Source organism: Mauremys mutica, chromosome 24 (genome assembly GCF_020497125.1).
Source record: "Mauremys mutica isolate MM-2020 ecotype Southern chromosome 24, ASM2049712v1, whole genome shotgun sequence".
NCBI classification, from domain to species: domain Eukaryota; kingdom Metazoa; phylum Chordata; order Testudines; family Geoemydidae; genus Mauremys; species Mauremys mutica.
The window spans coordinates 1,863,200-1,886,992 of record NC_059095.1 but is presented as its reverse complement, the minus strand read 5'-3'; the positions used below and the strand labels follow the sequence as shown (position 1 = coordinate 1,886,992).

The 23,793-nt window shown below is 58.4% G+C and overlaps 1 protein-coding gene across 5 annotated transcripts; it reads right to left on the bottom strand.

Moving 5' to 3' along the window:
- Positions 1 to 295: 295 nt before the first annotated feature.
- TMEM59L (transmembrane protein 59 like) lies at positions 296 to 15,494 on the bottom strand. Of its 5 annotated transcripts, none has more exons than XM_044998846.1 (9): positions 15,258 to 15,494; positions 10,490 to 10,595; positions 8,711 to 8,805; positions 5,321 to 5,467; positions 4,579 to 4,696; positions 3,759 to 3,870; positions 2,967 to 3,108; positions 2,348 to 2,482; positions 296 to 555 (listed from the first exon to the last, which is right to left on the bottom strand). In XM_044998846.1, the coding sequence occupies exons 1-9, from the start codon at positions 15,402 to 15,404 to the stop codon at positions 508 to 510; spliced, it is 1,050 nt and encodes a 349-aa protein (XP_044854781.1). In that variant the 5' UTR covers positions 15,405 to 15,494; the 3' UTR covers positions 296 to 507. The 5 variants fall into 5 exon arrangements, with proteins under 5 accessions (XP_044854781.1, XP_044854782.1, XP_044854783.1 ...); XM_044998847.1 differs by having other exon boundaries at positions 4,579 to 4,687; positions 15,258 to 15,491; XM_044998848.1 differs by having other exon boundaries at positions 2,967 to 3,084; positions 15,258 to 15,490.
- Between the last annotated feature and the right edge of the window lie 8,299 nt (positions 15,495 to 23,793).

The following is a 23,793-nucleotide window of genomic DNA, read 5'->3' as shown; positions in this document are numbered from 1 at the left end:
GGGAACACGGTGCTCCTTGGCCTCCCAGGGCATCGAGGACCTGGGCCCATAAACCCCTGCCACCCCCTGCCTGAGTAGGAATTGCTTCTTGTTGGGTTTGGGGGTGGGGGCAGTTTCCCTACCAAGAAAATATCTGTTTGTGCTCTGCGGAGACGTCCCCTGCCTGTGGGGCGGGGGGTGGGGTACAGAAGAGTTTAGCTGGTTCACTGCATGCCCCGTGGGTGTGCACCAACATGGAGAGCCGCTGCCCCCTTCCCCACGGTGACCCCAATAAAGCCACAGGCCCTGCTGATTCTTTTACAAACCTTTATTTCCATTTCTCCCCACCCCTCCCAGCCTGCTCCACGCTCCTGTCACAGTTTTTTTTAGATAAAAACAACAAACCAGCTCTCTCCAACAAATCTGGACACACACGGATCCCCGGACGACTCTCCAGTCCCCCCCGCCCCATTTCAACCCAGCTTCCCTTGGAGCCGCAGCTGCGAGGGGCTTTCCGCTCCGGGATCGTTAATGGCTGACTCGAAAGGCAGAGAGGCCCAGCTGGCTCGAACACACCTGCCAGGACAATACTACAAACGTCACCTCACTGAGCTGATCTGCCGAAAAGCTATCATGAAAAATAGTGGGATGGATCCCAGCACGTACACAAAATATCCCCGCCCCCTCCCCAAATTGCCCTCCCCCTCTCCAAAAAACAGATATGTTGCACACGTTAAAGTGATACAGAACGATACAGAACTTAGAAGGGGGGAAGGATGAAAGAGTCTCTTTGCAATAACAACCTACGGGATCCAGTGGAAACCAAGGCAGCATCAAAGTAAAGGGTCAATAGAGATACAGCTTTCAAACCCAAGGGTAGGGAGTCCTAGGTAATAAGTTAATCTATACAGACAGCGTTAGGCGAATGGACAGATGAGCGGATTTCCCTCCGCTGCAGAAGGGTGTTCTCAGCGCGAGTGCCCATGCAGAGTGCCCGGGGACAGCGGCCCACGCCAGCACGACAAAACCGCAAGGGAATGAGACGTGAAGTCAAGGGATATGGAACGTCCGTGAGACGGGCTCCCCACCCCACGCCTGGCCACAGGAGCACAATCAAAAGGAGGTGAATTGGGAGGTCTTGTCTGGGCACCCTGGGGTGTGGCTCAGGAATTGCCCTGACGCTCTATGCCATAGAGCCTATGGGAGCTGGTGCTAGAGGGCCGGGGATGGGGCGAGGTGCCAAGCTGGGAAATGGCTTGAGTTGGCTCCAACGCCGGCATAGGGGCCTGCCACCCAGCCCTTCCACAGCAGCGGCATCCCCACTGGGGAACCTGGAGATCTGGCGTGAACGGGCTGCAGGGCGTTCCAAATAGCTCCCCACGGGGGTCCCCCCCCCACCGCTATTAGAGCAGCCCCAGAGGGAACTTCCTCGGCATCTGGCCCAGAGCCAGGCTCCTCCTTGCTCCTTGCACCAAGCACGGGGTGGCCAGGACCAGACAGAAACCACGTCTGTGGTGTCAGCCTTGGGCCTTGTCTACCTGCCGGATTTACCCTAATTGACAGAGCAGAGCTGCAGCAGCGCAAACCCTTCACATGGGGGCAGCGCGTCGCATCCGGGGTCCGCCCGAGCCTCAGTGCCAATCTCCTCCCCGCAGGGCGCATCCAACGCGCAGCCTCCAGGGAAAGTGAACCAAGAGCTGGAGCCACCCCACGGCCACATCCTCTCCCCGTGGAGCCCCCATCCGCTTCCTGCCTATTTCCACCACTGCAAAACCAGCTGCCCTGAGGCCTGCCAGCTGAGGGCTCTGCCGTGAACCCCGAGGGGTCCCCCACCACACGCAGCTCCCTGTTCCAGACAGGCGCTGCCACGCCAACTCCCCACCCCCCACGGCAGGGCACACTCTCTCCCTGCCCCCCCCCCCCCCGTGCTCCCCTCTTTGCTCCCACCAGTCATCTGACTCCAGGCAACCAAGCTCACAGACCGTGTTGTTCTCATCAAAGCTCCCACCTGGAGCACCGGAGACACAAAGCAAGAACCCCCCCGCCCCCCCCAGACCAGATCCCTCTCAGTACCGCTCCCTGCTGGGGCTGGGATTGTGACCAGGGGGAGGAAAACAATTCCCCCTCCCACGCACAATGGGACAATGGGTGGAGGTGGGGCCGGGAGTGGATGCCCCCCTCCCCCCAGGGCCCAGGATGGTTATCTTCAAACACAGTGCAGGGAGGGGTTTAAAACAGCAGAAAGTGAGCAGGCAGATCAAAGCAAAGGGGGGGTGCATTAAAATGTTCACAGGAAATAAGGCATGGAGATGACAGGCGGGCGGGGGGTGGGGGAGGGGCTCTAGAGGATGGTTTTGTCCAGATCCACCTTGACCGGCAGCGGCCCCGCCTCCTCGTTGTCGTCCGCTGGGCAGATGGTGACAGCGATCACGGGGTGCAGAGAAAAGGGGGTCGAGCCATCCAGGTCCTCCAGGTCCTCCTTATCGCCGTTAATGCTCAGCGGCTGGAAGAGAGCCAGAGCCAGACACCAGGTGACAGGGCGTGGCCGGGGACGAGGGGGCTGTGGCAGCAGAGAGGGGGGGATGTATCACGGCAGGGGGCTGGTTTGCACCCATCGGGGACCCAGCTCAGAGTCTGTTATCACCACGGCTCCCCGAGTTCCTAGGATTCATTTCCCACCTGGCGCCACGATTTAACCCCTCGAAATAAACCAGTCTCAGGCACTGCTTGGCTCACGTCAGGCTGTGACGTGCCAGACCCTGGTGTACTGGGGGCATGTGCGAGGACGGGTTATTTGTTAGTGCTTTCCAGGCTCTCCTCCCCACTCAGTGTCACCACCAGCAGACAGTGCCACGCAGGCCAAGGGTATGAACTGCCCCCAGCCCACGCGGACACCCCCCCGCAGGCTGCGGCTGGGCTCAGCGCACGGTCCCGGCTCAGTGGCATCTGCACCTGAGTTTGCCCTAGGATGCCGGCTGGCTCCGTACCTGGGTCTTGACGTGCTGGTCCGGGGCGGTCACCAGGCTGGCGCAGCTCAGCCACAGCATCACCATGATGGAGAGGAAGAGGCAGGCAGCCAGGATCCAGCGAGGAAGGCCTGAGCGCCTGTAGCACCCCACCACCCCCCGCCAAAGAGAGAGTTCAAGTTTATGGCTGGGCATCAGGGTGGAGGGGGCACAGACAGGACTCAGAGCGGGCCAACAAGGGAAGGATTTTCCCTGGCTACCACCAGCCTGCCTCCTCCAGGGAGCATCCCCTTTGCAGTCTCACCCCTGTCCAAATAACCCCACCCCTTACCCGGATAGCCCCGCCCCTGGACCAAATAACCCCATCCCTCACCCGGATAGCCCCGCCCCTGGCCAAATAACCCCACCCCTCACCCAGATAGCCCCGCCCCTGGACCAAATAACCCCACCCCTTACCCGGATAGCCCCGCCCCTGGCCAAATAACCCCACCCCTCACCCAGATAGCCCCGCCCCTGGACCAAATAACCCCACCCCTCACCCAGATAGCCCCACCCCTGGCCAAATAACCCCACCCCTCACCCAGATAGCCCCACCCCTGTACCAAATAACCCCACCCCTTGCTAGTAACATTTTGCAAGAGTGGTTTATTCTGCAATGGAAATCCCCATCCCCACCTCACTATCCCCCATCCCCTTTCTAGCCCCCTGTCCCCTTTCCTCCCCCTCACATACCCCTCCCCCAGTTTGCCAGGGCTTTTCATTCTGCCTCTCCCTCTGCCCCCCTCACCCCTGCGGGGCCAGGCCTGCACCTACTTGGACATGCAGCCCAGGAAGTCGTGCTCTGGTTGTTGGGTCTCCAGGTGCTGGAGCTTCGTTTTGCTCTTTGGCTCTTTCAGGGGGGGTTTCTCCAGCTTTTCCTGGGGGCCTGGCAGGACGACACCCAGACCCAAGTGACTCCCCTGCCACAGCAGGCTGGGCACAACCACCCACCCAGGCCCCCAGTGAAGCTGGGGCAGCTGCTCGCGTGCCAAGGCCAGGAAGGGGAGGGTAGAAAACGGGGAAAGAGGACTGCAAGGTCTCCACCTGGCTTACTTGATAGCAGCCTGGAACGAGACCATCCCCCAGGAGGCTGGGCACAGACCACCCAGCCCGCCCCCCGGAACGTCGCAATGGAGAGCAGTGACTGGTCAGGAGCCCGTGCGCAGTGAGTTTGGTGCCTTCTCAGTTTGGTTCCCAGCAGCCAGGTGTCCACGGCTCAAACCCACCCGCACACGCCTCGTGCTGGCAGCCTCGGCAGAGGCTGGAGAGGGAAGGGGACAGGCACCTGAGCTGCCTGATGCCCCCCCCCCGGTCAGGACGAAGCCTCAGGACTGTGTGTGGAAGCTTGGTCCCAGCTAAGTGGAGGAGGGGCATGGGGCGGGACGGGCGATCTGCCCCTCGGGTAGAAGCCCGGCAGAGGCAGACACCAGGCCTGCACTAGGATTCAGCCCAGCGTGTGTGCATGTACCGGGGGGCTAATCAGAGGCCACAGGCTCTAGAGAAACCGGCTCAGAGCTGGAAGCACCTTTCCAGCAGCTCCCAGCCCCCTCGCCCCACCTGGCCCACACGGGCCCAAGCACTGCCCCTGGCTCACCTGTGTGGGGCTTCAGGGTGTTAGGACTGGACGCAGGCCAGGACTTCTCCATCAGCTCCGACTTGGGCGCTGGCGCCTCGGGCACCGGGTACTCGATCTCTGGCTGGGACTGAGGGGCCCGTGTTCAAAAAGGAACAAAAAGGACCAAAACGCAGTAAGTGACTGAGCCCCAAAACCTCCTGTGGGGGCAGGACTGGCCCATGGGGGGGAAGCACGCGGGATAGTGAGGGCCAGATCCCTCCTGCTGCATTAACCGCCAGAGGCAGCCTCTCACTGCGTCTGGGCAGCACCTGGCCCAGTCTGTGCCCATCCTCGGCCGCACCCGATACAAACAATAGAGTTATTATTGTAGGGACGCAGGACTTGCCACAAAGGCTCGGACACCGGTTTGTCAGTCGGCCTGTCTGTCTGTCTGTCCGTTGTACTTCTCGGGCGCCTCTCGCCTCGGCAGCGTCTGAGTGCTGGATGGTACAATCTAGTCTAGCACCAGACCCTGACTCCATCGGTAGCCCAGTATCCTACCTCCCTGCTGTACCAGACCACTGGCCCATCTAATGCAGTGTCCCATTCCTGGTTCTGGCCAAGAAGGCAAATATACCTGGTCATGGGTGAAATGCTCGGCACGGGTGGGGTAAGAGGGAACCTGCAGCATTAGCTTCTGCCCTGAAGCATGGGGTTCCATGCCCTGTTCCCACAGCCACGCAGGGCCACTGATGACCTCAGCAGCGTGATCCTGCCCTACCTGGAACACCACCACTTTGCCATCATCTGCCTGCAGGTAGAAGGTCCAGGTGGAGGAGATGAAGCTCTGGGCAGAGCTGACGATGTCGTTGCAAAAGCTGGAGACCAAGTCAAACATGGAGAAGGACACGGGCTGCAGCTCCAGACTCTGTAAATCAGCAAAGAGAAGAGCACCAGCTCGCTGTGCTGGGAACCTCCGCGTCATCCTGCCTCATCCCAGCCCCGGCTCTCTAGCGCACAGGAGAGGCAGTTCAGGGCTCAAGGCTCTGCTCAAGGGCTCTAAAGCAGGTCTATTGACCAGATAATGCTGAATGACCCACCGCAGTGCTCTTGGCCTTAATGAGCTATGAACCCTCCTGAGAGTGACAGGATGGCCTAGTGGTTAGAGCACTAGCCTAGCCCTTGGGAGACCTGGCCTCAATTCCCAGCTCTGCCACAGAGTCTTTCTGTGACCTAGGGCAAGTCCCTTAGCCTCTCTGTGCCTCAGTTTCCCCACCTGTGCAATGGGGATTACAAGGATTAATCCATTGACGACATGGAGACTCTCAGATATTGCAGTGAGGGGGACAGAAGACAGCTAACCTCCGTATTGCCCAGAGCAGTGGCTGGCATGAAATGTGTTGGTCGGACTCAGCCTAGGGCCCTTGCACAAGCACCCGTGCCTTCTCAAAGGACCATTGGCCTCAGCACCGTCAGCCTCAGTACGAAGGCCCCAAGCTGAGCGGGCCATGGAGCTCAGAGTCGATACACCCTGGCAGGAGGCACTGGGGATAAACAGGGGGCTGCGTGGCTGCCAGCCCAGCTCCTTCAACCAGCACTAAATCCCCATGACAATGTTTTAAAGAGGAGCTGAGATGCTGAGGGTGTTTCTCTCCTGGCAGCTTAGCCATGCCCCAGATTCTTGGCTCTTTGCAAGGTTTGTTATGTTTTAAAGCATCCCTGCTGGAATCTGCTTGGCTGCTCCTTGCCATGGATGTAGAACATTTTCCAAGGCTGGGAATGCCAGAGCCCCTCATACGGTCAGATGAGCAAACAGGAAAGAAATAGGTCAGGTTCTGTAGCTGATTATTGTGCTAAATCTGCTTTGCTTGCTTGCCCAGGAATCCAAAGGAAACAGGCTTTGGGTGGAATGAATGGAATCAGGGAATGTTTGGAATGCTATCGCCAGGGAGCAATCTTGTTTGGGACCTGGCCTTTCACAGAGTTTCATCCACCCAGTCTTTCAGGGGAAGCGGGGACAGATGCTTGTCCCCTTTACAGGGACAGCTGCCACTCCGATACAGCCAAGGAACTGAGGCGTCTTTCTCACAAAGAGAAACACTGACCTCTGCCACTGATTCTGTGTTCAACCGTGGGCATGTCACTGGATCGTTCCACGCCTAAGTTTCCCCATATTTAATGCTTGTTACCAGCCTCCCAGGGGTTCATTAATTAATTAGTAGAAAGCACTTTGAGCTCCTGGGCTGAGAAGCTATAGAGGCAGCACTGTATTCCCATGCCTGATCCTTGCTCCTTACTGCAGAAAGCCATCCTGCAAAGGTGAAAGCCTCTACCCAGGGCCAAAGGCTAACACAGTTATTTGGGCAAAAGCTGAATCAGTTAAATGAAGGAGGAAAAGAGGCGGAGAAAGGGATAGCCAGTCAAATCCCAGGGAGCCTGGAATAATCACAGGTAGGAACCTTCCATCTTGGGAAGTCATCAGCATCCCCCAGCTTAGCCCAAATCAACGACGGGCCTAGCGCAATGCAATGAACCTGCCGCTTATGATTTGATTTGCCTGACTGGCTCTGAGGACACGGCAGCCCAGATGCCTGCTTCCTCTGGAACAGATGCACCGTGACTCACTCACATGGGGATGTTCCCAGCCCCTGCCTTCCCCGCCTTCTGCCCACAAGCACTTTGGAGAAGGAGCCAATGCACAAGGCTCGGCCTCCTGGGACGGACAGACCACGGAGCTCTAATCCGATTAGAGCCGCTTTCCAGAAACTGTGCCCTTGTGCTGCTTCCCGCTCCCAGCTCTGGAAATGGCGAATCTGGTCCCCCCCCCGAGGGCACTGGCACCAACGCTGCACCGTGGACAGGTGCCAGGAGGGGCCGGAGCCCTGCATCGCCTGCCCAAAAAGTGCAGAGCTCCCCTGGGGGACTGTGCCCGACCACCACCAGAAAGTGGGGGAACAAGGTCAAATGCTCCCACGAATGCAGCCGGATCCACCCGCTGCGTTTCCAGGGGGGGCCCGGCTGTGGCCCTTTGAACACAGCTGGGTTGGGTCCCTTTTCCCATTGCACCTTTAGCCGGCACGAACCATGCCGAGGGAAGAAGGGGGAAGGAAGAGAGGAGAACGTGCTGCCGGACAAGGGGGTTCCACGCGTTCCTGCCAGACCGAATCAATGCAAGGTCCATGCGCCCTTCCTCTGCTCCACTCACCTCTGGGATGCAGAGTCTAGACAGAGGGGGCAGGGCAAACTCGCCCTCTATCCTTCAATCAGACAGCGAATTCCTCTGCATCCGCAGATCCCTGCACCCGTCTCCCCAGCTGCCCAGCGGATCGTCTTCCTCCAGGGCACCCTGTCGGCTCCGTACGTCCACGGCACCCTGAGCCGACAGGCGCTGGTGGCAGAGCTCCCTGGGCTTTGCCCCCGAGAGATAACAAGGGCATGAGGAGGAAGGGAACGGCCCTGTACCCAGCTCGCCCTCCCCTGTTCCTCGCCGTGAACTGCTGCCTGCGCCATCCCACGGGGATCCCCCCGAGCTGGGCTGAGGACAGCAACTGCCCAGCCAGATTTCCTCATGCCACAGCCATTGAATGGGAGCTTTGGTTACTGCCCCTCAATCCCTCTGACCCTGGAACGGGCAGGGCTCTGTCTGCGGGAGGGGGCCTCCATTCCAGGTGCAATCAAGCCAGGTTTTCCTCCCAGCTGTCCCAGGCAAGAGGCCGAGCTCACCCAATCTGCGGGCCAGATGGTCAGCTCAGCACGGCAGAGAGATGAGCACTCGCTGGCTTCCAGCCCCCGCCTGGAATGGACCCTGGCTCTAATCCTGCTCCCAGGAGCCTTGGGCCATGGTGGGAGCTCCCTGTGTGGGAGAATGAAACTCCTTCAGCTCCTTGGCTTCCCTGCCAGCGCGGCAGAGCCGGAGACAGGAGGGGCCTTCTGCTGGTGCTCCTCTCCCACTATGATCCATAGGTGCTGGAACTAGAGGTGCTGGGGGGGCTGCTGCCCCCCCAGCTTGAAGTGGTTCCCATCATACCCAGGGGTTACAGTTTGGTTCAATGGCTCCCAGCCCCCGCACTGTACACACTGTTCCAGCCCCCCCTGGTTATGATCTGTTCTTTTCAGGCCCATCACCCAGGCAGCAGAGCCCCTTGGCACTAGGGAAAGAGGAGGCTGAAACCTTGTCTTTCCGGCTCTGCGTCTCGGGCAGCTGCTTCCTGCATCCAGCCGTGCAGCCGAACTGCTCCTCGGCGCTGCCATAGGCTTCGATACAAGCTGCAAGACAGGAGGGGAAGGGAACGGTCAGGACCTGGGCACCCTGCAGCCGTCGGACACGAGCGAATTCGGAGCTCAGGATAACAAGGGGCTGGCAGCCCGGCCTGGAGCCAGGCAGAGCGCAGCAAGGGTGTTCATCCAGCCCACGCTGCTCTGCCCTGCCTGGGCAGCCACAGCCCCCTGCAATGCCAGCCCTGGGCTCCCACGGGCAGCTGTCAGCGTTCCTCAGCCCTGACTGCTATTCCAGGGCTGGACTTCTGCACAGAGAGAGGCAGGTCACAGTCCAAGTCCTGTGACGTTGACAAATGCCCCCCCGGACTAGGATGAGACCCCCCCCAACTCTGAGTCAAACACCCAGCTCCAGGGTGTGTCCCCCAGCCCATCGGAGTCACTCAGAGAGCGCCCCGCCCAGAGCCACCCCCCGGGCTGGGCTGGGCACACACAGGGCTGCCTGACAGGCTCCATGCCCTAGTTCAGTTCTGCCCAAAGACTAATCAATCATGGCAATCAGCACAACGTTCCCAGACAGGTCTCAGCTTCCAGCAGGAAACACCCGGATTTCCCATAAGCAGAGCGTTAGCCCATGTTCCAAGCAGCTATCCTGAGATCCCAGCGGCATGGCTCCCCTAAGATACCTGAGACACTGAGGCCTTGTCTCCTCTGCAGGGACACTAAAGCCCCCAGAGCACTTTTCACAAGAGTTGGGGGGTTGCCCAAATAGCCTCGGCTGAAAAGTCCCCCAGCCCTGGTGCTGAATACTGGCTGCTCTGCCCTGCCCCAGAGGTGGCTGCAGTTCAGTGAGGCTGCAAACTGTGTTTTGCTAATGTCACTACTTTAAAGTTTAAACATAGTAACATAGTAACTGCATCGGGAACTTGCTGGACAGCCTTCGGCCTGGCGGGGGGATTCAGTCGCTGCTGCGGGAAACTTCCATCTTCGCAGCTGCCTGGCGGTGAGGCTAGAGCTGCAGGGGGGCAGGGGGGTTGGCTTCAGCAGAGGATCCTCCCCTGTCTTCTCCTACCCCTTTGAGAGGTTGAACTCACGGTCGGAACATTATTAATCCCCTTGGTTTTTGCTGTGGCCACGGCCCTAATGGATTCATGTGGGGCCTTGCATCCACGTGACCCTCCATCTTCCAGGATTTGCACCAGAGAGTGAGCGGAGTTGGCGCAGATTTGCACCAGGGAGCGAGCAGAGCCAGCCCAGATTTACCCCAGGGAGCGAGCGGAGCCGGCCAGGATTTGCACCAGGGAGTGAGCAGAGCCAGCCCGGATTTGCACCAGGGAGCGAGTGGAGCTGGCCAGGATTTGCACCAGGGAGCGAGCGGAGTTGGCCCGGATTTGCACCAGGGAGTGAGCGGAGCTGGCCAGGATTTACCCCAGGGAGCGAGCAGAGCCGGCCTAGATTTGCACCAGGGAGCGAGCAGAGACGGCCCAGATTTGCACCAGGGAGTGAGCAGAGCCAGCCTGGATTTACCCCAGGGAGCGAGCAGAGCCAGCCTGGATTTGCACTGCCGGTGCATCATGGCCATGGAACTTTGTCTGGACAGCATGGGAGCGCAGAAGGAGCAGAAGCAACCTCTGTCCTGACAGGAATAAGTGGAGAAGCCACTTCTGGACAATGTAACTGAGGGGGCCGTGGGAGAAGAGGAGAGGGAAAGTTAATTGGCTGTGCTGTTCTTTACCTGATTCACATTCGGCTCTGGTTGTGTTCAGCTCGGCGCTTGCATCCACAAAGTGACAGATGGAGAACAGCCGGCATCCTCGGTAACAGGCGTTGAGCACAGCATCCTGGAGAGAGGAAAAGGAGAGCTAGGAGCCGGTACAACGCACAGTGCAGTGGCTGCACCCCAGCGCCCTGCAAATACCCGAATGCCCCTGGGGACCCAGCTGTGCTCTGGGACTGGGGCAGCAGGGAAGGGGCGGGGCGGGAGGGCGCCATCCACTGCATGGGACCAGGACACCAGCTCCAGATCCTTCCTCCCTGTCAATGGAACACGAGCACCAAGACCGAGCACTATGTCTAGGTGCTGGCACCATCCCCCGCCCCCCCCTCGCTGGGCATTTACAACGAGGCTGGACATTGCCATGCAGAATATACGGTAGGGAAGGAACGGGGACAGGGCTCCCAGGGGAACGGGCTAGATCAGTGGTTTACAACCCGTGGACCATGGACCCCTGGGGGTCCGCAGACCACGTCTAAGATTTCCAAAGGGGTCCGCACCTCCATTCGAATTTCTGTAGGGATCCGCAAATGACAAAAGGTTGAAAACCCCCTGGACTAGAGGAGACCGAGCTGGCCTTCTGCATCACTAACTGGTCCCTCATGGCACTGGGCAGCCTGCAGCGCCGCATGTGTCTCTGAAAAACTCAGCGTGATGTTGGAAACCTCCGGCTGCCCGAGAACTATGGGCCTGCCGAGCCAACAGGATGTGCGTTTCTCACACACAGACTCCGTGGGCCCATGCACGTGGGGGAGTCTGCGTGTAGCTGTGCACGCACATGTTCGCTGAGGGGGCACAGTTCTGAGGGCACCTTCACCCCCATCCCAGAATCCTGACTGGCCTGAGAGAAACGGCTCCTACCATGGGGCCGGGCCCCAGCGAGAGCTGCTCCGGCCTCAGCAAACACAGCAGCTTCAGCAAAAGAACCAGGGTGCCATTTGCTGCACTCTTCTCATGGGTGCTGTGCCCAGCAACCTGCACCCGTATCATCACTGACCAGCAGTGGGGGAGTTCGGGGCAGGACACACGGCCCCCTCCCCCCTGCCTAGCTGTCTTTGCCAGGGCCCGATTCTGCCAGGCAATCACGCAGAGCAGCCCTGTGAGGCGAGCCCAACGCTGAGCCCTCTCACCTGGGCTCACCTCTGCCCCACACGGCCACTGAGGAGGCTGCTTGGAAACCAGCTATGTGACGCTTCCACCTGCAGCAGCCGTCCAGCTGAGTCTCTGTGGCAGCACAGCTCAGGCCCTGCACTTGGCACGGGCGTGAAGTATTGATCCCTCCCCAGTATTAGTATCACCAATATTGTGTGTACTGGGATCATGCCTGGCTGGGATCAAGGCCCATTATGCTTGGTGCCGGACACATGCGTAAGAAAAGGATAGTCCCTGTCCCACGGTAAAGTAGCTACACCACTACCTAGCTCTTTGCATGAGTAGATTTGAAATCATTACCCCCATTTTACAGATGGGGAAACTGAGGCACAGAGCAAGGAAGTGACTTGCCCAAGGTCATCTAACAGGCCTGTGGCAGAGCCAGGAATAGAACCCAGATCTCCTGAGTCTCAGGCCAGTGTTCTAGCCAAGAGACAGCAAACAGACCCAACAAAGACCAGGCAGGAGCCCCCAGGCCGGAGATATTCCCATCAGGCAGACAAGCACCTGACCCAGTCACCGCCAAGCACTCTGCAGGGAGGGTGAAAGAGGTGAGTTTTAAGGCAAGCTTGGCAGGAAGTCAGAGTGGCCCTGGACCAGCGATTGTAAGCAGGGCTGCGGTTCCTCTTCTCTCCCTGCGTGGTGATCACACTGCATGAGACTAAATGCCAGTAAACCTAGAACTAACACAAGGGCAAGAAAGGAAAATGCCTAGGAATAACTGAGCACTGGCTGGCAAATGGAGCCCACAGAACTGCACCGTTAGTCTTCTGAGACCACGAGTGATTTATTCCAAAAGGGGGCAAGGAAATTTCCTATCTCTACCAGCCTGTCTTTTGGCTCGACATGTTCAGCAACCTCCCAGCCCGGGAGTGTATTTCTCTCCGTGTGTATTTTTCTATGGTCGCGTTTGAAGACAGACAGACAGACAAAGACACACTATTTAGCTAAGTCTACAGCTTCATAACCTCTGCTTTGCACAGAACACCAGGGCTGAATCCCAAACGTCTCCGTGCCAGGCAATGGGAGCGCAGCCCTGCATTTCTCACGCTCAAATGCTGGGCGGAGAACAGAGACGCCGCTGGATGCCCTTCGGCATGAGCCTTTAGAAGGATCCAGTTCACACTTCTTCTTCGAGGCGCCATGTATCAGGCAACTGGCCTGCACACTGAGGGACGCCCTAGGGCATGGAAGCGGGGCAGGATCATCCTTGCTAAGAAAGGGAGATGCACCTAACACCACACTGTCCAGGGTCACTAAAACAAACAACTTTTATCGCCGCAACCAAACAGCCACTTGCAAGGGGATGCACCAGAGGAGCCCAGGTTGCCCAGTTTACACTTTAAGACACTAGCTCTTCCCCTGAAATCACTGCTTTATGCACATCCTGGCTCAGAGGAGTTATTCCAGCAGGAAGGAGATGCTGGCATCCAGAGGACTGCAGCAGCATCCAGTCCCCTCCATTCTCTGCTACATCACGGGCAGCCAAAGCCTTGTGCAAAAGCAACCCCGGGAATTCTACAGCCCAGCCCAAAGCTGCCCTGATTTTTTTAAACATGGAGGTGTAGTGGGCAGAGGCGACAGATCCCAGCATGCCGTGTTCCAGCAAAGGCACTCAGCTCTCCATAGAACGTTGCATGTTGGGACCTGTAGTCTCCACAAGCCGCAGCGAGGTGGCTGCAACCAGCTGAACACCATACAAGCCAGGTTCTGCCCTCACACGCTTGGGCTAGGTGCTAAGGCCAGCTGTAGGCTTTTCCTTTTTGCAGCATGTGTCATGTACTTCAAGTGGGTTTCACCTTTTAAGCATGTCTTTGCGAGAGATAAAGTTACAGACCCCCCCAAATCTTTTCAATTCGCACCCAGCTCCTGTGGCTGAACCCACGGGGACTCCACACTTTCACCTCCAAAGCAGGATCGCTAACCAGAAAGCAGCCCAAATGGCTTGGAAATCAGCCTTCCCATTCCAGAATAACACAAGTTCTCACATGCACAAAAACCTACTCAGAACAGCCCCAGTCCCGCCCACTCCGCCTTCCTGTTCGTTTGAGAAAATCCTTCCCCCGAAGCATTATTTATTGCAAACGAACAATCCAGAAAACAAAAGCTAAAATGGACACGACCAGGACATGGAAAACTCTTGGGCTTGGCGTTTTTAAAGTATTTTTGTTGTTGCTGCTCAAACAAAAGTCGGTCCCATTTCTGGCTGAAAGGGGACGACACCAAGTGCAGATAATCCTGTTCCAAAGGATCCGTTACCAAGTCTGGGAGGACAAAGACCGGATTCTTCTTTTCTGATGAATGACCAGAGTGGATACCATGAATGGGGGTGGGGAGTTTTTCAATTACTTTTTAACTAAACTATTATTATTGGTGTATTATGGATGGCAAGTGTCTGATGACACCATGCATTTTCCCCCTCCCTTGAGCTGGTTTTAACAGCAGAAAATGTGACTGGTTTTAAAACAATCACCTGGGCTTTTCCCCTGCTGGGTTTGGATATGTCACATGGATCTTCGATGGCCTTTTCTACCTGCCCATGTACGGCCTCAGTACGTTTATTACAGCAAGGCTGGGCAGACTCTGATCCAGGCCTTAGTTTGAAGTTATTAGCCTAGAAGCCAGAACTGGGTTTTTTTCAATGATTATTGTTTGTATGGTTCTTGTCACTGCAGCTCTTACGAAAGATACTCAAGCGATTTCCTGAGAGCACTATTGGCTCCAGCACTAACACAGCTTCATCCAATGCCGTGTGTGAGGAGTTTGACAGTTCTCAGTCTCCCACACCTCCCTCCCCCCTTGCGGAGGATGCATGCTGGAAGGAGAAGGTGCCCCAGGGATTCAGTGCTTTTCTCTCACTCCTGGGTTTTCTGGGGAATGGCTGGGGCGGGGAGGGGACTACACAGGCATCTCTCAGCTGCGGGGGGGGCCGTGGGAAAGAAAGCAGGTGTCCGGCTGCATAACACAACCAAAGCCAGTCACCGGCTCCTGCTCTTTAACTGGACACCTGGTGCCTTGCAGAATAAAATGGATGAACAGCAATTTTATCAACACCGTCCGCCATCGCCCGCCCCCACCCCCCGCACCTGGGCAGCAGCCTCCGCTCCTCAAAGAGCATCTCCTTGATGAATGCCCTTATTTTTAGTAAGACGCTCACACACACCTTAAAGGACCCCCCCGCCCCCCCCCAGCACCAGGCGAGGGCAGGAATCCCTGGGCCAGGCTTTCAAAGGGGAGCCTGGCAGCCCAGAGCCCCGAAGCCCCGCATAAGCAGAAAGAGGCAGAGCCGGGGGCGGGGGGTTCCACATGACAAACCTTCTCCCTGCTGCAAAAAAATAACGAGACCCATCAGCCTCCTTCCTCCTTGCAAAACAAATCAATGCCCCCCCCCCGCCCCCGAAAGCCTCCTGGGCACGATGCAAAGACACTGGAAGATGGACGCCTCCCCCGGCCCCCCCCACGGTGTTTTGCTCACAGGTTCCCCCCCCCCCCGATAAATCTGTCCCTCTCCCCCCCGCCCCCCCCAGGCGGGCAGAGACCGAGCGGAGCAGCCCGGGCTCGGATCCGCCGCACTCACCCGGGCTGCGCCTGGGGGCTGGCCGCAGCGCTGCTGGCAGGCGCCGATGTCCCCCGGCGGCGCGGAGAAGGGAGCCCCGGGGCCCGCGGCGGATGCCAGCGCCAGGCAGAGGGCGAGCAGCGGCCCCGCCATCCCGGGCCTTCGCATGGCTCCCCCCGGCCGCTCGCAGTGCGGGGCTGCAGCCGGGGAGCGGGAGCGCGGTGCCAATCGCCCCGTGACGCGCTCTGCACAGAGCGAGGGAGCCTGGGAGAGAGACGGGGGGAGGCGGGATGGAGCCGAGCCACATGCCCGCCCGCCTGCTGCAGGGGCGGCCGGCTGGCCAAGCGGAGAGCCGGAGCTCAGCGGGGCTGTAACAAGGCCACAGGGACCCCAGGGGACGGGGGGGGGGGGGGGAGTCAGTACAAATTACTGGGGCCTTTCCGGCTTCGCGGGCTAGGGTGACCAGACCCCGGGGTGGGGGGGTAATAGGAGCCTATATAAGAAAAAGCCCCCAATATCCGGACTGTCCCTATAAAATCGGGACATCTGGTCACCCTATGGTCGGCCCTGTTTAGCCGGTCGGCGCTTGCTGGGGGCCCCGAACCCGCGCTCGGCGGCCCCGCCCTTCCTGCACTGGGGCTGCCTGCTGGGCGGTGGGATTTCCCGTTACGGGAGGATGGTGCGGCCAGGCCTGCTCTCCTGCGGCGCAGTCCGCACTGGGGCTGGCCAGGCTGGGATCACGAATTCTCACCTCAGCTCACTTGCTGCGGGGAGAGGACTGGAGCAGGGTGGGCGGGAGGCGGGAAGGAGGCAATGGAAAGTGGAGGGGGCAGGTTAGCGTGGGGTCTGCCGAGCGTGGGGGGATACGGTGGCTAAACCAAGAGAAGGGCGGAGAACTGGCTGTCCCCCGCCAGTGCCTTTCTGTAAGGCAAGTGCATCATCTAGGTACTAGGCAATCGGCACATCCGAAACATGGACAGACGGAGTCTCCCAAAGGAAGTGGTGGAAGCCCCGTGACTTGAGTCATTCAGAACAGGACAAGGGAAAGCCGTGGAGAGTAGATCCTCTGGACAAATCCTGCCTGGGGCCCAGGCAAGGGGCTCCATGGTACCAAAGAGCTCTGTCACGCGGCCTCCAGGGGAGCGTTGTATTTCCCGGCTTGGCGTGCAGAGGCAGAGAAGATGTCAGGGCCACCTGCCCATCTCCTGTCTTGGAGTCTCCTAGTTAGCAGAGATGCTCTGTTATGGGGCAGTCATCTTGCAAGAGGGCCCGGGCGGGGCTCTGGAGGGTCACCAGCTGATGCATGATAGGAGGGTTTGGGTGAAGGCACCTTTCCTGGGCTCTTGGGTGGAGAGGAAATCCCAGCATGCTCCCAGGTACAGGCCCAACACTCTCATATTAGCAGAGTACGACATCCTCTGCGCTGACTGGTCACACCAGCCAAACCAAGCGTGCACGGTGGCCTTCAAGGGATGCACCTTTGCAGCTGGACGGCACCGGTCGCGCAGCAGGGGAAGCAGGGAGTGAGGGAGCTCGGCATCTCATATCCAGGCCTCTCAGATGCAGCTCTCTGCTGCAAAGGGCACCTGAACGGCTGGCCAGCTGCTGCCTTCCTCTGCTAAACGGTTCTGATCTTCCCGCTCCAGCCAGGGCCCAAGCATGTTAGGAGGGAGCACAAAGTACTGAGCATTGGTGTATGAGTCAGGCGTTTAGTGCGTTCCTTTGGATGAGATGATTATTGATTCCGGTGATTAACTCTTAAGGCCCCAGGCATTTCCTAGCATGCTAGTGAGATAGATGAGACAGAGAACAGCAGTGCACACCCCTGCACGTTCCTAGTGAACTAACAAGGGCATCAGTGAAATGACAGGTGGAGGAGCACCCTGGATTCACAGCAGCTGGGTGAGCAGTACCCAAGGGAGATGCTGGGAGCAACCAAGAATAAAGCAATAATCATTGCCTAGTCCATTCCACTAGGGCCCTAAGTCATCCCACTCTGCCCCCCCCCCCCACAAATGCAATTGCCAACAATATTCTCTCTCACTTCCTGTCCTAAAACTGTTGTGTGGTGTTGCTGTGAGCTGTTCAACAGGTGCCATGTTCTACCCCAGAGCTGGCTGCATTTCAGTGGCAGGTGAAATTATCACAGCCAGGGTTGCGTTAATTAATGAAGGGATGAGACCCTTGGGTGGACAAGCCCCAGGGAAGTGCAACAGGCCTGGTTCCATTTCCCAGGCTGAGCCAAATCTCTGGTGAATCAGCTGGGGGGGGGGAGGGGGACGGGGAGGACGGGAGCTAGTGGGGACTAGTTTAGTACCAGTGAGTTGATTTACAGTCATTGCCTTCCCGGCGGCAGCTTCCTCTCTCCCTCAGACAGAGCAACAGCCTAGTCCGGACAGACAGACCATGCACTGATCAGTTATAGGGATTGGCTTTTACTCAGCCTCACCTCAAAAGTAACAGAGCCGCCATTAAAGGGACGGAAAGCAGCTATTGACTCTTGGGAGCAGAGTGTGAATCAGGCGACACCGCAGTGACCCTGTTGTTGGAATCTGCTGAATCACAAGGGCTCGATCCTGCAAGGTGCTGGCTGGGATCGATGGGAGCTGAGGGCAGGTCTGGGGAGGAAAGGAACCTGGCAGCAGCCGCTGGTGCAGGATGCCAGGCATGTGGCCTGAGTGCTACCACTGCTGAGAGGCCAGCCTGGTAGGGACCAGCGGTGTCAGGTGAGAGGAGAGGCTCAGAGGCATAGACAGAACGAGCCACATGGAGCTGGGCTGGGATGAGTCACCTCCAGGCTGGTGGCAGGCTGGGCGGGGGTTGGTCTGTACCCAGCCGGCGGTACATGCACCACCCATACCCCAGGGTTTGTGTGGATTGGTGCCGAGTCGAAGCCCCTGGCACTGCTTGCTCCATGCAGGCCCTAGGAGCACAGGTGGGTCGCCCAGCCTCTGCAGCCCATCCAGCGCTTTGCCTCGTGTTGGGGGTGCCGTGGAGGGGGCCGGTCAGTGCCCATTGTGGGCGATTTGAGTGACATGGGCACTGGTCTCTGGCCCCCAAGGAGACAGGGATGGGACGGGTTGCACTGGCGGAGGGCCTGGCCCGTGGATGTGTCCCTCCCTCTCTAGACATTCTCGGGCTCTGTGGGCCCCGGAGGGGGGGTGGTTCCTGACCCAGACTCAGTGACCTGACATGGGAGCCTATTGGGCTTCTCTGACTGGCCCAGCCAGCCTGAAAGTGCATCTCCCTTCTGCACGCAGGCCCTGGCGGACTCACTCCCTGATGAAAGCTGTCTGTGCGGGCTCCAGAGCCATGCAGGGCAGGTCCACACCCTGCAGCACCCAGCCAGGTGGCCGGAGGCCTCTGCAGACAGACTGGGTGACCAAAGAGCACGAGGACTGGCGCAGAGAAGAGCCAGGCCCAGGCAGCTTCAGAGAGCCGACCACATTCCCAGCATTAAAGCGGAGGCCGGGCGACCGGCTGCTTCTTATCCGTGGTGTGAGAAGCAGGAGCTAATTGAGCAAGTGTGTGTTGGATCGGGGAGAGCCCCATGGGGCCGTGCATTCCCGGGCAATTATACTCTATGCATCGGGCAGGGCCGCAGGCCAACGTGCTTTCACCACCCAAGAAGAGCAGCTAATCACGGGGAGCGTCTGAGGCCTGGCACGAGATGGAATCTGCAAAGGGGAAAGACACCAGATGCAGGCGTTTCCTGGTCATTAGCGGCGTGGCTGTGACATCACTGGCGGCCAGTCCGAAAGCACCGCTGGTGTCTGCCACGCCTCAAGCCTGAGATATTTCCCTAGTGACTTTAGCAGCCCGGAGAGTGGACCTGCCTCAGGGATTATGCTGCCCCAGGAACACCAGTGCAGCTGAACCCCATTAATTGAGCATGGGGGGGGGGCCTTTAACCGATCATTCTCCTCCTGTATGTGAGAATTTCAGTTCATCCTCAGCTCGTGGTTCCAGCAGCAGGACTCCTGGGTTCCATTCTCATCTCTGCCACCGTCTCACTGCATGACCTTGTGCCCCACTCCTACTCTGGAGATCTAATGGTTAGAGCCAGGGACTCCTGGGTTCCACAAGAAGTGCTAATCCGAACTCCCTTTGTGACTTTGGGCCTAGACCTGGGCGCTGATTCTGGGCTCCTTCCTTACCTCTCCCACTACCTCCTGGCTCCCGACACTCGGAGAAGCCGTGAAGGGCTCGGCAGGTCTGAGGCTGGGCCCAGCTTTTGAGATCTTGTCAGGTTTCCAGAAATCCTTCTTGCTGCCCTCTGGAATGGTCCCCACCTACAACCCAGCGCCCAGGCCCTGCTGGAACAGGGGCTGCAGGTCGTGCCCTTCCCGGCTTGCTGCATGGAGGGCAAGGCTGGTGAGGGGGGAGCGCCGGGTTTCCGTCTAGCTGCCATGGCCCCTCATGATCCTGAGGGTGGAGCTGGCCATCGGGAGAGCGGCAGTTCGGGTCGGACGTGGGCATATTTCATTACATCCCTGTGCACAAGGAGCAGCCCCCGAGCCAGGCCAGTTCCTAGGCGAGGGACGTTACCAAACAAAGATACACATTGTTGGGCCTTTCCTGACACACTAGATTTATAACTTTTATTTCACAGGGGTTTTTTTTGTTAAGGCAGGAGGAAAAATGCCCGCAAGTCCCCCACCTGCGCCTCATTCCCGCCCCCACCTCCCCGTCTTTACCATGTCAATCTCGTGCTGGGAGAGCAATATTTCCTCGTGGGCTGTCACTGCTCCGTTCATTATGGTTATTTATCACAGCCCCCCAAAGCGTGCTTGGAGCTGCTGACGGGCTTTGATAACCTCACACCCCTAATGGGGAACACATGGGGCAGGATCCTCAGCTGGCGTAGAGCAGCATCGCCAGCAGTGAGTGTAGAGCAGCGCGGAAGCGGGGCAGCCCTCTCCCTGGACCCACCCTTGCGGGGGGGGGGGGGAGCGCTGCTTACCCAAGCCAGGGAGCGGAGGGGGAAGGGAGTCCTGCTCTCCCCACCCTCCCTGTGCTTCTCCGCCTGCTCCCCCAAGTTGGTGGCGTGGCCCGGATTTGCACTGGCGGAGGATCCGGGCCATGTGGAGGGAGAAGGCGAAGGGGTGGGTGGCTCACACTGACATGTCCTGCCAGCTTATTCCGCTCAATAAAACGGGGCCGGGGTGAAAAGCTGCTCGTGAGGTTGCCAGTTTGGTTTTAGTTCTTCCCCCGCTCCGCCCTCTCCGTCCCCCCCGCTGGATCTGATCCAGGCTCCGAGTCCTGCATCAGTGAGTAATGGCGAAGTAAATTGAATAGATTGGGAGCCGTCACAGTAAATCATGCTGGGAGCGGAGTCACATGCTTGACAGATAGGGTTTCCAGAGCCCTGCGGCCAGCAGAATCCCTCTGCCCAGCGCTCCCTCCCGGCTGCACAGAAAAAGCCAGAGCTGCTCGCTCGCGCTGATCTCACTGGCAAAGCGTGCAGATTCACAGGAGCTGGCCAAGGCACAGCCCTGCCTTTGTTAAGCGCACTCCCCCGCGAGCATGCCAAGCCCCTGGCACTGGGGGTGGGGGAGCAGGACGCTGTGCACTTTGCAGCGAGAACGCTGTGTCCCAGGCTTGCTTCGTCCACTTGTTCAGGGCGGTAATTGGGAAGCACCCGCCCACTCCCCTGTGAGCATGCCCAGAGCTAGCTGCGCTGCACGGATGCTTCTCAGCCACTCCAGTTTAGTTAAGGCCTTGATATCCGTGTGCCTGGTGATTGCCCGGGGGTGTCAGCAAACCCGTGGGCCAGGGCCTGCACCGTTCCTGTAGCTTAATTAGAGCTACGATTGCACCAGCTGGGGATCTGTGCCTGTGTCTTGAACTACCGACGCTCAGGACACTGAGCTGCCCAGGGAAGGGGGGCTGCCAGAAGCTCTGGCCTGGCGTCAAGGGCCCTGCGCATGGGGAGCCCCGGCTGCGGCACTGCGGGCCCGCAGAGATGCAGTCTGGGGAGCAGCAGGTGCTCGCCTCCTTTGCCGATCAGACTCTAAGGGTCTTGAGTTGGGCACCTAGAAGTGGAGGATGCTTCTGAAAGTTTGGGGCTTAAACCCTAAACGAATCTGGCTTGGGTTTCGCAGGACCCTGATACTCTGCTCTTCTTGCAAACTCTCCAGTAAGGGTCATGCTCTGCACCTACCTTTAATCCCTCAATTGCAAAGTACAAAGGTGGCATCATTATCCCCACTGAGCAGCTGGGGCCTGCCCCAGGGCACGCAGCAGAGCAATGGCAGTGAGGGGTGCAAAGCCCAGGTGCCAGACCAGTACCCTGTACCAGATGCCAGGGAATGTTCCTGCCCCAGCACTGTGCCAAGGCTCCTGGGAAGGGATCACTTGCATGGTCTTTTTGGATCTTAAGGGCTCAGTGGCTGGAGAGGCCACAGTACCATTTTCAGCCTCGGGGGGGAAGGGGTGCGGGTGGCGCGACTCCCCGAGTGGGGTGATGCCATCACCATTCAGTTAGGAGCCCCCACTCTGAGACACGGGGTTGTGGTTAAAAGAGAAAAATGCGCAGTTCAGCCTGGTTCGCTGCCCATCACAAATACATCCATGCAGCTTTCAGCCTGCTCAGGAGAAACCCAGGCCTGGAATAGCGGGCGGGACTGAGTCGCTGTCTGGGATGCCCCGCACTAGAGCAGCGGGGGAGCTGGAGGTAAGGCTTACGGGGACTGAACAAACAGTGTGCTGGAGGGAGCCCAAGCAGGGTGTGAGGGACGCTGGCAGAGCTGTGTGGGGCCCAGGACTGGGCTAGCAGGGGGGCTGCAGGTCAGGACTGAAGTGCACTGGCAGAGCTGTGTGTGGGAAAAGCTACACAGCACCTGCCTGCAAGATGCCTGGCTCAAGCCTGCGCTGTCAGCTCCTCCACTTCATAAGCACTAAATTCACTCACATTTCAATGGAAAAAAACCTTCCCGTGCAATCCTATTCCAGTTGGCAAATATTTACTCCTGATCATCAACCTCCCTCCCACGTGCCCCTCCCTCGCCCTGCCGCTCCCCCCTTTTCAATACAAACACTTACTGCCTTTTGCATTTCTCAGAAATGACCCCTGCTTCCTACTGGCGCCTCAAGACGGGGCACATGGGCCAGGCCCTTCCAACTGGGTTGGCCGGTTCGTTGCTAGGGCCACGCCCTTGGGCCACATGGTTACCTGAATACCTCATCCAGGTGAGCCCCAATGCACAACAGGTAACGACTCGCGGCCCCGGGTCCCAGATCCCGGCGAACACACCTGAGTTAACGAGGGCTTTGGTTTTTTGGTCTGTGGCGAAAATCCACCTTTCCACCAAAACTGCACTTGTCCCATGCGGTGAGACACCTCTCCCCTCCCCAGGCTGGACCCACCCTGGCCCTTGGAGGGACCCCCAGAGAACCAGCCACTCAGACTCAAGCACCATGCTCAACATTTGTCACATTTTTCCCCCTCCTTAGAGATTAGCAAACCAATCCAGCCGCACTCTCTGGAATTATTTGTGCTGTCTCAATGCAAACACTAGCCAAAAGGCGGGGCTGGCTCTTTTCAAAGAGGGCTATTGCACAAAGGAGAGCAGATTTGTGTCAGTAGTGCGGAAGGGGTTAAACGGGTTGTAAATTACCCATTAATGTGGAAATGTTCCTGAGAAGAATATAAGGAAAAGCCTGACTGCTGGATTCTTTGCATTTCTAGCTCCTTTATTTTTCCCCCAGGTCACTTTAAAAGGATGCAGAAAGTAATATGCAAAGATCTGCTGTGGGCTTGGTTGGGGATTTCTTCTGGGGGTTTTTTTACACCGTAGCTTTGGAGCCAGATACTCTCGCTAGCCAAGGACTTTATGGAGTAAGCCCCTGGCTGGGAAATGAAGTAATTAGATTAACTCAAGAGCTATCTGCGCTGATGATACACAAGGTTCCATGAGGGCAGGACGATGAGGGTCCACTGGCCAATCAAACTGGCCGCACCAAGGAGCGCTGAACCTGAGCCAAGTGCGAAGGGGAACCAGTCTCCAGTTCAGCTCCACCGGCCCTGGGTTCAGTCACCTGAGCCACTTTCAGGGGCTGTCGCTGACCCGCTTACAACACGGCCCCCGTTCCACACGTGTGCGATTCATCAGGGTTGCGCCAGCCCAGCTCTGAGCCCCCTCGTGCCAGGGGCTGCACAGACCCAGAGGGAGAGACAGGCGGAGCCAGCAAGGCAGACACAGGGCAGGAGGGGAGGCTGGTACAGGTGGTTTCCTACCCAGGGGGGACAGTCCTGTCTGCCCTACAGAGTCGATTGTGCCGGGGGGACCCAGCTGTGTCACAGGCTTCTTCCCCACACGGTTCCATGGAGCTGTGAGTTCTGTTTGTGCAGCGCCTCACACAGCGGGGGGGGGTCCCCAGGCACTTCCAGAGCACACACAATAAGGGGGTCCCCTCCGGCGCTGGACTTGGGGGGTGGCAGGACCCCGCAGCCCAGGAAGTGGTTTCTAGGAATGGTTGTGGCTGGTCCCCAGTGGGCAGGACACACTCTGTGCAAAGCGGCTCAGCCAGTCCCCAGTTTAAATCATGCTGCACG